Raw genomic sequence first — 16,734 nt, forward strand, 5'->3', positions numbered from 1 at the left:
CGTAAATAATTGCTATTCGTTCTTTTTTGTGGTAAATTTTAAACAGGTACGAATTTATTTGTTTAAATAACTCTGTGCATGCTACTTTTATATCCCGTTCAATATATAACTCCGAGAGTAACGTTGTTGTTATCGAATAATTAATAAGTAGTGAGCACTTGTTTATCAATAGAAGATACACAGATATTTTTATTATTTTACTCAAATTAGAGACAAAAAAATCAAAGCACTATGTTAACTATGTACCCACTTTCTGATTCATATTTTAATTTGATTACTTAAAAACTCCTTCAATTGTTGCAGGTATAATTAAAATGTCGCAAAAAGAAATAAAGGATATGGAAAAACTCGCAGAATATTTAAAAAAATGCGAGATTGAGGAAAGTGAACCCCCTGCAGTTGTCTTCAGCGATACGTGCGACGAAATGTTATTGTTGCAATTTCCTAAACCGAAATACAAAGCTCCTCCTGTATTTTTGCATAAACCAGTTAAGTTCACACCGCACATGAGGAAGATACTCAACAGGGGAGTACAATTCTATCGGCCAGTCGTTGGACATCATTACACAAAAATATGCTGCCAGAGTTTTGAAGATCACAAGGCCCTGGTGCAATATTTTGATAATAAGCACCTACCATATCACACTTTTGGCCACCCAAATAAAAGAAAAATGAAAATCGTTATCCGAGGCCTCCCTCAAGATGTGGATTTAAATGTTTTAAAAAAAGCTCTGTTGTCAGCATCAATTCCTGTTGTAAGAGTTCACATAATGAAAAGAAATGAACATGCAAACCACCTACCTATACTTGTATTAGCAGTGGTGCCCAATAATGATGAAGGGAGGAAGATATTACAGGTGCAGATGCTCTTTGGGCACAATATAAAAATTGAGCCACCAAAACCTCGAATAATGCAATGTCATCGCTGCCAAAAATGGGGCCATGTCCAACGATACTGCCACGGACATGTGCAGTGTGTCAAATGCGGTAGTAATCACATGTCTAAGAGGTGTACCAGAGACCCAGCTAAGGAGCCTCCCAAATGTGCTAATTGTGGGGGAGACCACACATCAAACTACAGGCTGTGTCCTTATTCACCCAGTTCTCCGGAGTATATAAACAAAATGTCATTGAATAATGTTAATAAAACTATGTTCCCCGGCATGTTTGCATTAAAAAAGAAGTTAGTTACTATCCAAAATTGTCATCAGTACATGAGGGGAAGAGTCTAGTTTTCTGTTTTTATTAGTTATTCATTTTTAATATTAAGGTAACTGTGCTCAAATCGTGTATGATAGAAAAACGCAAAATATTTTTTTCGTCTACACTTAATAGAAATGTAATCAGTGTATTTAAGTTTAAATAAAAGTTATTTATTTTAAAGATATTTTTATTTTATTTTTAATTAGTAGGTATATTCACTTAACCTATTATTATAACAGTATTAGTAACTTAACTATATTTACAAGTACATTCTTAAAAAATAACTTATTACTTAAATTCATATCACATACTTTTCACTTTCTGCTGCCTACTGTTTTTGAGAATTGCATCATTATTTTCAACTCCATCGCTGATCGGGGTAACCAATACCTGTTGAATTAAATAAGTTACTTATTAATAATGAACTAAATACATTACCACCCCTCTAAAATCCAATATTGATATAGGTAGGTAGTAGAATAGTAGATAGTAGTACATATCTACACTAATATTATAAAAAGGAAAACTTTGTTTTTTGGTTGGTTGTAATGAATAGGCTCAAAAACTACTGGACCGATTTTAAAAATTATTTCACCATTCGAAAGCTACATTATCCACGAGTAACATAGGCTATATTTTACCTATACTAATATTATAAAGAGGAAAACTTTGTTTGTTTGTTTGATTGTAATGAATAGGCTCAAAAACTACTGGACCGATTTTAAAAATTCTTTCCACATTCGAAAGCTACATTATCCACGAGTAACATAGGCTATATTTTATATGAAACATATTTGATAAATAGATTTTGAGGCGGTACAAAGTTTGCCAGGTCAGCTAGTTTTACATATAACCATTTACAGGTATAAAGTTGTGGACAAGATGGTGACTTCCATACTTTTTTTATGCATACATTTGTACACATATAAGAAAAAGAACTAGGTAAGATGATGATTAATTTAGAATAGTACTTTATATCTTATAGAAACAAGCTTGGGATTATAATAGAATTTCAATTAATTTTCTTTTCAGTTTAATATTCTCAAGATACTCAACCTTAAGCTTGGATTACCAGCTACCTACATAAATTTATATCCTGCGTTCGTATTCCATAGTTCTTAGGATTAGAAGTAGCAAATAAACCAACATCGATATACGAGCTTAAGGTTTCTTTTACTTAAATATGTTCAAGAGTGGTAGAAACTTAATGATTATAAATCATCATCATCATCATCCCATTACTGTCCCACTGCTGGGCTCGGGTCTCCTCTCAGAATGAGAAGGATTAGGCCATAGTCCACCGCGCTGGCCAACTGCGTATTGGTAGACTTCACATACCTTTGAGATTTTTTTATATAAATCTCCCAGGTATACTGGTATGATTATAAATAGAATCGACATACATTTTCTCGTTTGTTAACCGCAACCAGACAACATTCTATAGGAAAACCATCACATCTGTGATCCAAATGAGCACTATTTCTCCAGGTAATATAGGTATAAGTAGTAGTAGGTTCTTTGCTAAATGACATCGGTATATCTAGGTGCTGATAGATAAATGTATAAATATTAACCTCGAGTTTAAGGTTTGTGATGGGTCGTGTGTTGGCATCGAGCTCAGCCAGTACCCTGTCGAGGGTGTCAACGACTCTGTCGGCGTCCTGAGTAGTGAAGACCATGGGTGGCTTGAATTTGAGAACATTCGCGTCTGGTCCATCGCGACTGATGAGAATCTTTTCCTCCCGCATTCTGGAACAGTGGAATTTATGAAATTGATTTAATTTTGAAGTAATTTGGCAAAAATATACTAATCTATTACCTACATATAAGCAGTAGGTAGTAGGCAACGACTATTACCTAAGACGCATATAGGCATCGAATAAAAGTTTGTTAGAAAAAAGAAGAAGCTCATTTCACAACAGCTTCTTTTCTGTTTAAAATTGTAGTTACATTGAAATAATAATTATTACAAGATTATAATAGCAGTGTTTTTAAAGAACACTCCTATATACGAGATGCATAATGGTTTCAAACAGTCCCCTGTCTGCTTCGTCGTAAGCATTACTTACAGTAGGTGCTTGACCTAAAAAGTCAAATAATTCATAACTCACCTATCGACAACATGTTTCGCCTCAGCCGTAGCAGGGGTCCGCGCGTCTCTGTCGGTGACTAGCTCGACGCCAACGAACAGTCCCCTGCCCCTAACATCTCCTACAAGTGCATGTTTATGCTTCAAGTTCTCGCACCGTGCCATCAGGTGGCGACCAACACGAGCGGCGCGGTCGAGCAAACGCTCTTCTTCTATGACGTCGAGGACTGCGTTGGCAATCGCGCATGAGACTGGGTTTCCTCCGTACTAGAAAAAAATAAATAAAAGAATTACTGTAAGAAAAAAAAATAGAAATATAGGGAAAAAACAATTTGTTGCTAAATTACTCCAGTTTTAATAAGTACGTAGTAAAAAACCTTAAATGTAGGTAGGTTGTTATTTCTACGTAATAACAGCAGTGTTAGGCGCTGCTGTGTTCCGGTTTGAAGGGTGTGGTAAGGGAGACATACTTTTCCGAGGCGTTCCAGCTTAGTCCTCAGGGGTAGCGGCGCATCTGTGGCCGACCTCAGGTAAGAATCTAGTCCTATCTGGGGTTGATTACAGATGTCCATAGGCGGCAGTAGCCACTTACCATCAGGTGGACTGCATGCTCGTCTGCTACTCCTATATTATAAAAATGGTACCTACGTACATTACCTACCTACAACGTAAATCGTAAAATTCTGGATATAGTAAAATGAAACTCTGAAAACTTTCCAAATATATTAAAAAGTTTCATGAAACTAGTTCAATATAATAAGTACCTATCTAGAAGTTTAAAGTCGAAAATTGGCAGTGATGTGCTGCAACTTCCTGTTCCTGTCATCATATTTTATAACAATTTGAATATCGGATGGTGTGAATAAAGGACTTCGAATGCTCCCGATGTATTTTTGCTAAAAATTCAGAGCACATGCGCCATTTGAATCACGCTTGGAGCTTTGAACATGCCATATTGGTAGGTACCAACAATATTTTTTTTGCCCCGCGGAAAACAATAATTCCCTAAACGCGGCTATAAATAGTTTGGAAAATGTAGGAATATTAGTTCGTACTTTTCCTTTTCTGTTCGTTTTTTTGGACTATGGAAAATTATGATCAGAATTTTGTTTTAATTTTATTAATTACGTGTTCTCCGAACAGCATTTAGGTATCTACAATAACACATACAAGTGCATATCTGTAATGAACGCCAGATAAAACTTGAGTCCTACCTTAAGTTGACTTTTGCATTGTTACCTCGGAACTAAATCCGATCGCCTCGTACACCTAAGTGTCTTTCCCTCATCTAAGGTGGTAGGTATCATCAAAACAGAGAACAACAACGCTCCATACGCAGAACCAGAACCCAGCAGCTACTGTGTTCAGTTCTCATGCTAAAATTAGCGCGAGATTTATGCATAATATCAACGAATTCACAATGTTTTGTTTTATATATAGACGTGAACTATTATTTATGACTGTTATCAGTATACTAATCAAGCGACGCTAACACACTGACACAATCAATTAGACCGCTTCACGACAAATAGACGTGCTCTGTTACGTAATTACGTAACAGATTCTAAACAAAACTTTACTACACGCTTAGGTATGTTCTTCTTTTGGGTACCTACGGGTTTCGCCCTATACCTAGGGGAGGAATGGAACTTACTTCAGCAGGCTGCTCTTACGCAGATTGTTACATATGAAAATATTACCTACTATGCTAGGTACCCAATTTTACAATAAGATTTTCAGATAGGTACTAATAATTCCCTAATAACTGCTAATAACAGCAGTGTTAAGCGCTGCTGTGTTCCGGTTTGAAGGGTGTGGTAAGGGAGACAGACTTTTCCGAGGCGTTCCAGCTTAGTCCTCAGGGGTAGCGGCGCATCTGTGGCCGACCTCAGGTAGGAATATCTAATCCTATCTGGGGTTGATTACAGATGTCCATGGGCGGCAGTAGCCACTTACCATCAGGTGGACTGCATGCTCGTCTGCTACTCTTATATTATAAAAAAAAAAAAAAAAAAAAAAAAAAAAAATTAGAATAAGTAGAAATGAGAACATTATCCATTATTTTGTGCAGTGTGCATAAAATTTATCTGAACAGTAGGTTGATACCTATAACTAATATTATCTAGCGGAAGTTAATTAATAACGTAGATAGGTGCTCACTATAATTCCTGTTATTTTCCGTCATGGTCAATGATAAAATGTTATAGACACTAGATACTTTACATATACCTACCAATTTACGTGATATTCAGGAACATTTATGTGTTCATCACACCAAAACTATAAAACCGTAACGACATAACTCAAACACTTACTGTATTAAAGTATTCGACTCCGGTATCAGCAAAGCTTTTGGCTATCTCCGGTGTGGTGACGACCGCGGCGACTGGGTGCCCATTGCCCATAGGCTTGCCCATGGTCACAATGTCCGGCACCACGTCCTGGGTCTCGAATGCCCACATGTGGGTTCCCACTCGCCCGAAGCCCACTTGTACCTCATCAGCTATGCACACCCCATTCGCTTCGCGGACGTACCTGTTAGAAATGTATAAAAATAAGGTGCCTGCATGCATTTTTAGAGCAAAAGCAGTGGAAAAACTAGGACTTGAAAATTCGGAAGCTCAATCGAAGTTTCGAATCACTGACACCAGACATTTGCATGTTAGAAATTCATAATAACTTGCTTAAACGATGAACGAAAACATCGTGAGGAAACCGATACGCGATAATCTAAATGCCTTTAAGTTTAAGATGAGGCCTATGCTCATCTGTAGGACAACCGTAATGGGTTATCGAAGATTTATTTTTTATTGATTCATTCTTATATCACAATATCGCACCTGAGCCATCGTCAAGATGGGACTTCCATTATAGGTACTTGGAGTTGGTCCTAATGTTCAGTGGTCACACGATCCGCAGCCACCATTTAAAATCACGTAGATAGGTACCTTTTTTTTTTGTTATCTAGGGGGAAACCTTCAAAAGGTACCCGACAACGTGGGAGCGACGTCGGGTTATGTGGGATTTTTACCGCACTAAAACCCCCCCGGTGGCCGTCCTCTGCGCTGCGTAGAGGGCTCCGGGATCTCCAAAAGAACGCAACCGGAGTCCTCTTAGCGCGTTGCCCCGTCGGGCTCCGCCCAGGCGTGCTTGACGCTTGCCACACCATCTGGTGTGTACGACGGTATGCGACCACACATACCGTCGTCCTTCCCGGGGCCGCTGGCCGGGCGGTTCGAGCTCCCACTTTTGCCGCCCGCAACCCCGGAAGCCCCCTTTTAGTCGCCTCTTACGACAGGCAGTGGATACCGTAGCCCTATTCTAGTCCCGGAACTACAAAAAAAATGTGGTCAAGATTGTGCCCTTAACCATTTTTGTGTTCCATCCTTGTCAAGGGGAGTGCTAACCGTCTCTCCTTTCAATAGACACACGTAGATAGGTACCTATTTACTATTGCTACTTTACTTGCTTTATAAGCTTATAACGTAGCTCACAAAAAGAAGAAATAAATCCCGATTTCACTTTAAACGACAGATTTTAAAGTTAGATTTTAACTTAAGCTTCAAATGAGATTACGCTTTTACAAGTAGGTAAGTAACAGAAAAGAGAGAAGGTTTTTTTCTTTCAAAATAGTTCTTAATACGATTGTTACTGCATTCACGATCGAATTTTAAAAGTCACGTAAGCAGTTTCAGTAATTCAATATTTCCTACAGAGAAATCAGTTTATTTCTATCCAAGTATAAAGCTTTTGTAATAAGCTTTGCTTTATACCCTCCCACAGGGTATTTATTTGGGTATTTAAAAATTATTTTATAAAATCTGTAGACAGTTTTTAAAATAGTTCAAATATTTACTGAATAGATATACCTACTGGAAGTTTCTACGGTATTTTCAACGTTCTTACATTTTTTAATGTTATATTTTTGAGGTTTTACCTCCTTTTTTACTCAACTGCCACAGGAAGATTATGTTTTTCGCACATATTTTGTATGTTTGTAAATCTTTTTAATACATTCGGATCTGGTTAGATAAATTTCGACTGTTAAAGTGTCCTTATATTTGTCTAAAATACCAAAGTGTAATTAATTTATTCATAGATAGTAGTTTGAAAAAAAACTGAAAGGAGTTATGAGGCCAATTGTGATAAAAACTAAAACTGCATCGTTAGATTTTTTGAAATTCCGGGAATCGAACGAGTTCATTTAAAAAAATCACACCCTGTATTGTTCCATTGTCTTTTAACAATGAACATACCTAAATACAGTGAAACCAGCAAAGTTTTTCTTTTTTTTATAATATAGGAGTAGCAGACGAGCATGCAGTCCATCTGATGGTAAGTGGCTACTGTCGCCCATGGACATCTGTAATCAACCCCAGATGGGATTAGATATTCCTACCTAAGGTCGGCCACAGATGCGCCGCTACCTCAGAGGACTAAGTTGGAACGCCTCGGAAAAGTATGTCTCCCTTACCACACCCTTCAAAACGGAACACAGCAGCGCCTAACACTGCTGTTATTAGGCAGAAATAGGTGTGGCGGTAGTGCCGCCGGAGTCGAACCACAAAGAATTCTACCACCTTCAAGACTTACTTTGTAATAAAGATACTTTGTAATAAAAGTTATTTGTAACAATCTCTACTAATAACCTCTTTCAATTTATTCTAATAACCTCGCCTAGTTTAACTCAAATAACAAGAAATCAAAGGTCGGGATCCAATTTAAACAGACTGTTGGTAACCAACCACTCGCGGTTAAAGTTGAAAGGCGATACGAGTAATTGGCTTTATAATTTACCACTTATTAAAGGTTATACGATGGTCTGATTTTACTTTTTGGATAAACAAACTTGTTACAAAAACCTAGGCATATAGTAGAACGTATACAATAAAGGAATAATAAATCTAAGAGTATAAAATGTACCACATTTCACCTATGTAGTAGCTAGTTAAAAATAACCCAAACAATTATGAAACTACTATTAATCGAATCAAGTCGTTGCTCCACGTATGTATACGAGTAATTATCACTTCACGTGGAAAACTATACGCTTGAGAGATTTTCATAATTTAATTATATTTGTGTGCATTGTTTTCTCAGTAGTACTCAGTATTACGAAAATAATAGTTAAGGATAATAATGGTAATAATAATAATGGTAAATACCATTATTATCCTTAAACTATTATTTTCGTAATAAACCCAGTCTCGTAAATCAAAGTAAAATGAACAAAATATTATAATAACAAAGTTAAAATGTGAGTCTCCTTGAATTTGGTTGATAATGAACAAAGTAAAATGAGTAGCGTAAGATTTAACGCTTTTAAATGATTATATACGGTTGTTGTTTCGCATACAATAATGTAGTTTATAAGTACCCATTACAATATCTAGGTCGTTCATAAATTGCTACTGTAGCACCGTAAACATTAAATTGATCAATATTTCATAGTTAATGGAAACTTACTCAAAAACACGTTTCAGGTATCCATCAGGAGGGATGATTTGTCCTCCGCAACTTTGCAAGCTTTCTGCTATGAAAGCGCAAACTCCGCCACTTTTTGCTTTAGCTTCTTTGCAGATTTTCCCAACTTCATCCGAATACATTTTCCCTAACTCCTGCTCTGATTTAGAATCTTGCGGATATGTGTACTTTCCTCTATACACATCGGGTACCGGCGCCTGTATCCGAAAAAAATATTTATGATTCTTTTGTAAAAGAAGCAGTTAAAATTTTCTTGAACGTATGAAGATTTTATTCATTAATTTGTAAGAAGATGTTTGTTTACAATATCATTTTATGATTTTGGATTTACACACGGTCGCGACGTGGTTGCTTTGTCAATCCAGTACAATGACGGTATTATTAATGGAAAAATATCTTTGTGAATAAAAACTGAACGATACTGCTATTAAACCTAGAACTAACTTTTCTATTATATCGCTGCTCGCATATACACGCATTATACGACTGACGCATCATAATATAGATAATAAAAAAAAATAAGAAATTTAATAACTTAAGTGGTGTTTGATATGACTTTTAATAAATTGTTTTGGCAATTGATGTTATTTAAAATATTAATATTTGATATAACAAAGTCAAAACTTTTTGGCATAAGTAGGTAGGTATATAAATCTCAAAATTTTGGATATTTTGACGCCTGAACTAGCGTGCGGTGCGAACGGGCAGGAGTATAACTTGGACTCACCACATGAACCCAGTCTGGCTTCTCTGGCCCCCCTGGGAGGTTCAATTTGTATGGCGAGATATCAATCATAGACGTAAGGTGTCCATGATACGCGCTGGAACAAACAGGCGCTAGAGCACCCTAGAACACTTCGAGACACTCGAAGTACAACAGACACTCGACAAAAACACGAACATCACTCCATACAAATCTGGCGTTTTACTAGACTTGGCAAACAAAATAATGCTTTTTCATAATGATGAGTTACAACTTACGCAAAATGTAAGTATCAAAAAGTGGAAATTTACTAATAAGTATTTAATTCGAAATAATATCTACATCCTGAACTATTTCATACGTATTTTAACGGATCAATTATTACGTAAACGTACCAAAATAAGTTTATTTTAAAACAAATAACATTGTTTAAACAGTAAAATTTATCAAGTGAAGTCTTTTTAAACAAATGTCATTTACTTTATTTATCTTAACAATGCATAAAAGTCTCGTTGCCCGCTATCACACGTGCCTTTCACACTTTATTTAGTACGACCTATTCGTCCGACAGTTCATTGACAAATACAACATATAAATACTCACTGGTCAAGTGTCACAACGTCCTTATTTTTAGTGTGAATCCTAGCCAGTCTCAGGGCGAGGTCATTGGCCTCAGAACCAGAGTTTACTAAGAAACACACTGAGAGTGGTGTTGGTAGAGTCTTCACGAGTCGTTCAGCGAGTATTACTAACTCGTCATGAAGATAGCGATTGTTAGTTGAGATCAGAGACATCTGGTTCCTCCCCGCTTCTACCACATGGGGGTGACAATGTCCCACTACAATAATAATAGCACTATGAAATATAAAATCAGATAAATCTTACATGTACCTATCGTAGTACCTACCGACACAATGGAGTAGGTATTACAACCATTTGTGAAAAGTACAAGTATTTAAAATGATTAGTGTTATAAAAAAACTTTTTCTTTTTTTGTTTACGAGGGGGAAACCTTCAAAAGGTACCCTATGCCGTGGGAGCGGCACGGAGTTATGTGGGATTCTTACGCACTAAAACCCCCCCGGTGGCCGTCCTCGGCGCTGCGTAGAGGACTCCGGGATCTCCAAAGGAACGCAACCGGAGTCCTCTTAGCGCGTTGCCCCATCGGGCTCTGCCCAGGTGAGCTTGATGCTCGCCACACCGTCTGGTGGGCACGACGGTATGCGACGGCGGTATGTACCGCCGTCCTTCCCGGGGTCACTAGCCGGTCGGTTCGAGCTCCCACTCTTGCCGCCCGCAACCCCGGAAGCCCCTTTTAGTCGCCTCTTACGACAAGCAGGGGATACCGTAGCCCTATTCTGGTCCCGGAAGTTATATAAAACCTAAAAGTGCCTAAAACAACGTGCATAGATATACTAACCCTATAATCTTTTGTTGTGACGTCACATCAACATTAAGGAATAATAAGTAAAAATAGTGACATTAATTAAAAGTGAATTAGAAAACTTATACTGAACTGTTATGTTGTTCAAATCAACTTTTAACATTCACCTACCAACGTTTATACTTTTTTTCTAACATGGCGCGTAATTCTCTATTGACGCATGTACCTACCTATTGAAAGGAACTTGCATGTATCATTGCTAGTGTAGCTACGCCATAAAAACAGAAAATTATCAATTTCAGATATATATCAGTATAGATCATAAATTAGTGTATTGTTTTCTACAAACCATGGGCGACATTGTTGATGCAGTCGAGGTAGCGTTCGCCTGTCTCATCATACATATATTGTGCGATACCTCGAACTATTTTCAGCGGAGTTGAACGGAAAAATAACTGGCAGGCAGCCCTGAAAAAGTTTTATAGAGTTAGAACCCCGCCTATTGCCTGTCCTCGTGCGAAATAGAACTTTCTTTTAGCCTTTTTCAAATAGATTTTGCAATTTTGCAGAGGTTACTCTACGCAGTCCGCAGATTTTAAAGTTTAACCGAAGAGAATAGAAGGGGATTATTATGTATAATGTGACATTAAAAGACAAACGATCCAAAAACAAATAGAGTTTGCTCACCCAATATGCTTCTCACGTAGCTTAATAGTTTCAGATTTAGGCATGGATTGTAGGTAAGCCATTTTATATTTTAACTACGACAAAATCTGAAACAAATGAATATGAGTAACAATTGTATTCGCTTATAGGTATTTTGGAAACAACAAAGTTAGCATCACCGATATTTATAATAAATATGTCCATTGTATTCAGCACAGTTTAATATTAAATTTAATCCATGTTTAAATAACACATTCAATAAAATATTTTTTCCTGTACAAAATTAAACATTCAGGGATTTTATAATTAAAACCATCAAACAATGCCCGGGGAAACCAACGCATCAACAAGTAAATTTTGGGAATCCTATAATGACGTATTACAATTTATGCGATTAACAACAATTTAATCGTAATAACGTTTGCTGGCAACATAATTTGGAAAACAAGGAAATCGGAACTATATTTAGACACAAAATACAAAAACAAATACTTACCGTTACACAAATAAAATTAATACTATAACTTAATAGGCGGATGTGTTACTATAGCCGGTGATGAAACACCTTAGCTAAGCAGAAGTACCGTATGGTAGGTAAGCGTCACTTGCGGCGCTGGGCTTGGAATGTTGCAGTGTATAAAGTACTTGGAGAATATATAGCAGGCGGCGGCGAGCACGCCCTCCGTGGGACCAATGAGAACAAATGCGCGTTATCAGTGCAATATTTGATAAGCGCACATGATGACAAAAGTCACCGGCCACGCGGCTGCTGGCGCGCTGTCATGGTGCAGGCGCATGGACGTTAAGGGGAAGACATTTTATTCGTAATAACTAGCACACAATAAATTGTACTGTATTAGACATGTTATTCCTTATTTATATCGTAAGGTTAACCACTTAACTTTAACTTTCAGTAAAATATCTTTACTAAAAATTTATTTATGTTAAGGACCTCACACGTAGGCAACAGAAAAGTGATGAAAATTTTCAATAAAATTGAATTATAAACAAAGGCTGTATTCACACAGATCGCTTCGCTTATGTTTGATTAGGCAATAAACTATCTATAAGAGATATTATAGAGGCCAAAAAAGTATTGGGTATGTTACTGTAAAAGCCGAAACTAAACCTCATTTTATTTTATTCTAGCGAACAAAATTTAAAATCCTGAAAAACCTGATCATTTGCAGAAAGATAGCTACAAACTTCTAGATAAAACTTCAATGGCTAATTTCCTTTTTGAGACTATAATTTGTATTATAGATATCACGCATTAAACGTTAGGTATCGTTCGCTCCTTGAAAAGATGTCATCTAAAACTACGTTATAGTTATTAAATAATAACTTCTGAAATACCCTTTAAATGTGCACTGAGTACATGAGTAGATTATTAATTGAGTTATTAACCTAATTAATTTATAGTCAACGTCTCCAATTCTTATTTATCGTAATCTACTAAAGTATAAACAAATATCTATGTTCTACAAATATCGAATAGAACCGGATTGGTTTGGAATCTATAAAACGTGTCTAGTTAACGATAATGAGATAAGTATTCTATACGAAAATAAATACCCACCTATTTATAGTTGGAGAGATAAACGACTAAATTATTGTGTATGTTAAATCGGGTAACACAGGTAGGTAGGTAAGTAGGTATAGGTAGAGCTATTTAATGTAGAGTGCTTCGTAAAAGGTATTTTTATTTTCAATAAAATCAAATTGAAACTTTTCTTACTTTCGTCCATAATAAATTTACAAGCAATGAAGACTTAAATACTTATGTAACATTCGAGGTGAGGCTAAAACATATAAGTATTTTATCTTTACTACAAAGTAATAAATTCAAGTGTTATGCGCTTAATACTTTTATGTATTATAGTATGAATAAAGTAGCTTTATGGTACCTATGTAGTAAAGTATAGAATAAGCTCTCTTAGTTTCATTTCAGCCTATATTACTATCGTTATCGATTGACGTCATTCACGCGATAGTAACTATGTTTTCACTATACCTATGTAAACTAAATTTAAATAAGAGTAAATACACGACAGTTATTTTACTTGCCATACATAATCTCCTTTTAAATAATAAATGTTATTTTCCTTTGTATATTTCCTGTTACAATCACTTTATTAGAAAAATCCCCATATAAAATTATTGTTATCTAAATTTTATCCTTCAGCTACGAAAAACGAAATCCGTAAGCGTATACCTATGACTACATTATACTACATAAGTTGTTTTTGTACAACACAAAGACAAGTGCACTGACACCCTGAAATAAAACAGAATTTAAACAAAGGTTGCTTATTAATGTCTAATAAACGAAAATTTCCAGGCTTCCTACATGAAAAACTGAAATAGAAATACACTACTGAAGTCACAGCAATGTATTAAAACTCACATTATAAGCAGTAGAGTTTATAAAAATATATTAAAATATATAGGTACGATGAAATACTTACAATAACACTCAATGTGTTATGTTTGATACAAATATTAAGATGTTCTAATCTTCCTTCACACAATGTGATTGCACAAAACTGCAGTTGATAGATGTTATGCCGTAATTGTGCTATTTATATATTATCGGCTGATATAGCAGAGATGCGATAACAAATATCTGCATATTAAATCAATAGACATTCTGTATCTAAACGTAGGTCATCAAAATCTTAACTATTCTTATCGTATATTGCGTCAAACAAAGAGTAGGTACTTTAAGTGCATTTGTATATTTAATTTTCTCTTTTACGTAGTAAATATAGAAATTGCCTATTAATTATTATTGTAATAATATAATACACTTCGTAATAAATGTTTATAAAATCAGAGGTTCCCAACTTTTTCATGAAACTCACCTTTTGTTAGCAGAGATCACAAGGTTCGCGAATCTAGCATTTGCTGCACCCACAAGAAGTGATAACGAACTTAATAAAGAAATAACATAATTTACATTTTATTTAAATTTAAACCTCGTAGCCTGCGTAGATTTGCACTGTGCTGCAGCGTGGTGGAGTGACAGGCGATGACGATTCATTGTGCACGTGAATATAGCGTAGAGTCGACGCATTGTAACAACGTACTCTTTGCCTTCACGTGATGGTCGCTGCGAAACTTTGACGAATCGCATCGCAAGAAATACTGGGATATCACGACTGTAATTTGGGATGTTAATAATTGTTCAGCATTATTTTCGTGTTGGCTGTACATACACGCTACAAAAATAGTTCGCCCTTGTTTGTGTACATACAAGTAATGATAGATAATATATTTGTTTGGCAAACTCGTTTGCGGAATTTTCCTGCAGGTTATGTGTTGAACGTATTTGTTTGTCATACCTATAGGGTTGTGACTTATTTATTTATTTATTTATTTAAGGATCATACACAAAATTTAAAAATACAGCAGTTCTTACGGATCTAAATCTTAAAGTTAGTCTTTTTGTAATTTTAGTTACGTATGAACACAACATGTGTAGCAATTAAAGGTGCATTAACAAGAATCTTACTAAAAAATAGGAAATTAATGTTTATAGATAATAAATATATATAAATGTTATGCATTATTAAATGGAAATATGTACTATAACAATGAGTATATGGCATGAATAACATATATAATAAATATGATATTTATGATGGCGATGCACTTATGATATACCTATATATAATTGTGATTTGAAAAAAATAAAAAATAAAATAAAAAATACTAAATGTAAAGTAGTTACGATTTTCTGTTTATAAGGCATGTTGCACTTATTTTGTCCCGTTTAACCGTATAGGTAAAGAATTATTTAAGATGTGTTTACAAAAAAAACCATAAGATTATAGTGTAAGACTGTTTCTTTATCGGATTTCAAGTTTCTTAGCTGATAAAGTTTTATTTTGCCCGAGTAAGTCTTCAGAAAAATATCTTAAACGCAGGGACATTTTTGATCCTCATATTGATAAAATAACACGAGTAGCAGCCCTAGTTTAGACCATGTATAAGGGTTAGTTTACTCGATGATGATAAAATGAAACAGATATTTTTATTTATTATGAAGATGTTTAGTCAGAACAATTATTGAATAAATACCAACAGTCAATTGCCGCATTGCTGATAGGTATTATGTTAGGTAGCTATTCTATTCATTGTATTTATCGCTAGATATCTGTGACAACGACAATTTGTGTTAGAATGTATTAATACACCAAAGATTTCATGACCTTTCAATTTTCATATCTAACAACGTAGGTACCATCTTTTCTGATGCAATAAAATATTATCTAAATAGCAATAAAACTATAACTGAAATTTAAACTATGTAGCCGCACATAGTTATGAAATACCTACCTAGTGTTAGTAAGTTTTAACAAAATATAGAAAATAATTAGTTGGGTGCTAAATAAGCAAAAGGTCACAAGTTATCCATTGCGATGATACTGAATTGATACATTTTAATAAACAAGCTTATTGAATTAACGTACACACATTAGCTACTGTTTTGCCGACACGGCATGCGTTACTCACGCCCACACATCGTGGAATATTATCTAGTCCTACAATATATGATTTAGAATTAAACTGTGAAATTGCACAAAATCTTATCGCAGTTCATTATTCTTAAATGTAAGGATAGCAGTCCTTTTTACCTTTGTGGGTGTTTCGAGACATTCCATTTTCCGTTTGATATTCCATCAGTTACACAGCATTAGAGATAAGCGAAAAAATATAACAAAGGCAAAACCTCATTATGAGAAATTCATGTGAAATTCTTACTCTACAACAAAGTATACACATACCCTAAATTGTTATGATTGATACCTGATATTTTTATGGAACTTACCGGTTGACATTTGTGCCCCTTGATATCTTCTTGTGGTCAAATGCCACAGTCAAAATGTTATACTTATGTGCCTGTCGAACCTACTATATAAATAACCGGAACACTATAGTTAATCTATTTACATAAGCCAAATTCTAAAATCCTTGATGTCATTGCTTTACTTTAGTATGGTTAATACCTACCATATAATATTTACTTAATACGTAAATCAAGATCGACTTACCATCCTTATGTTGTTGCATAGTTGTCAAGGACTCATTTTGGAAATCCTAAAAGATTTATACTAGCCACGGATATCTAATATAATAAAAATAGTATAAAGAACAAATTGGGTAACCGTTAATACTTAAATAGCCCATGTATTATCAGAT

General features: G+C 35.3%; 1 protein-coding gene and 1 non-coding gene across 5 annotated transcripts; both read right to left on the reverse strand.

Annotated features, from left to right (window-relative positions):
- Nucleotides 1-1,382: 1,382 nt before the first annotated feature.
- Nucleotides 1,383-16,313, reverse strand: LOC140750081 (alanine--glyoxylate aminotransferase 2-like). 4 transcript variants are annotated; one of them, XM_073083433.1, is made up of 10 exons: nucleotides 16,170-16,313; nucleotides 11,551-11,636; nucleotides 11,213-11,331; nucleotides 10,083-10,317; nucleotides 9,504-9,597; nucleotides 8,759-8,973; nucleotides 5,608-5,827; nucleotides 3,315-3,559; nucleotides 2,778-2,952; nucleotides 1,383-1,593 (listed from the first exon to the last, which is right to left on the reverse strand). In XM_073083433.1, the coding sequence occupies exons 2-10, from the start codon at nucleotides 11,610-11,612 to the stop codon at nucleotides 1,507-1,509; spliced, it is 1,452 nt and encodes a 483-aa protein (XP_072939534.1). In that variant the 5' UTR covers nucleotides 11,613-11,636; nucleotides 16,170-16,313; the 3' UTR covers nucleotides 1,383-1,506. The 4 variants fall into 4 exon arrangements, with proteins under 4 accessions (XP_072939534.1, XP_072939532.1, XP_072939533.1 ...); XM_073083431.1 differs by lacking the exon at nucleotides 16,170-16,313 and adding an exon at nucleotides 14,394-14,693; XM_073083432.1 differs by lacking the exon at nucleotides 16,170-16,313 and adding an exon at nucleotides 13,998-14,228.
- Nucleotides 6,631-6,721, reverse strand: LOC140750504 (U6atac minor spliceosomal RNA). Its single transcript, XR_012103220.1, has one exon. It is a non-coding gene; the product is annotated as a U6atac minor spliceosomal RNA (small nuclear RNA).
- Nucleotides 16,314-16,734: the final 421 nt, after the last annotated feature.

Source organism: Epargyreus clarus, unplaced genomic scaffold (genome assembly GCF_041222505.1).
Source record: "Epargyreus clarus isolate Ecla_fem2 unplaced genomic scaffold, WU_Ecla_fem_2.2 ptg000019l, whole genome shotgun sequence".
Lineage (NCBI taxonomy): Eukaryota > Metazoa > Arthropoda > Insecta > Lepidoptera > Hesperiidae > Epargyreus > Epargyreus clarus.

Excerpts from the sequence above, each read along its gene's own strand:
- LOC140750081 (XM_073083433.1), bottom strand. The coding sequence starts at position 11,612 with ATGGCTTACCTACAATCCATGCCTAAATCTGAAACTATTAAGCTACGT. Across the intron at positions 11,332-11,550 it reads CTACGTGAGAAGCATATTGG|GGCTGCCTGCCAGTTATTTT; the intron begins GTGAGCAAACTC and ends AAACTTTTTCAG. Across the intron at positions 8,974-9,503 it reads AGCCAGACTGGGTTCATGTG|GCGCCGGTACCCGATGTGTA; the intron begins GTGAGTCCAAGT and ends TTTCGGATACAG.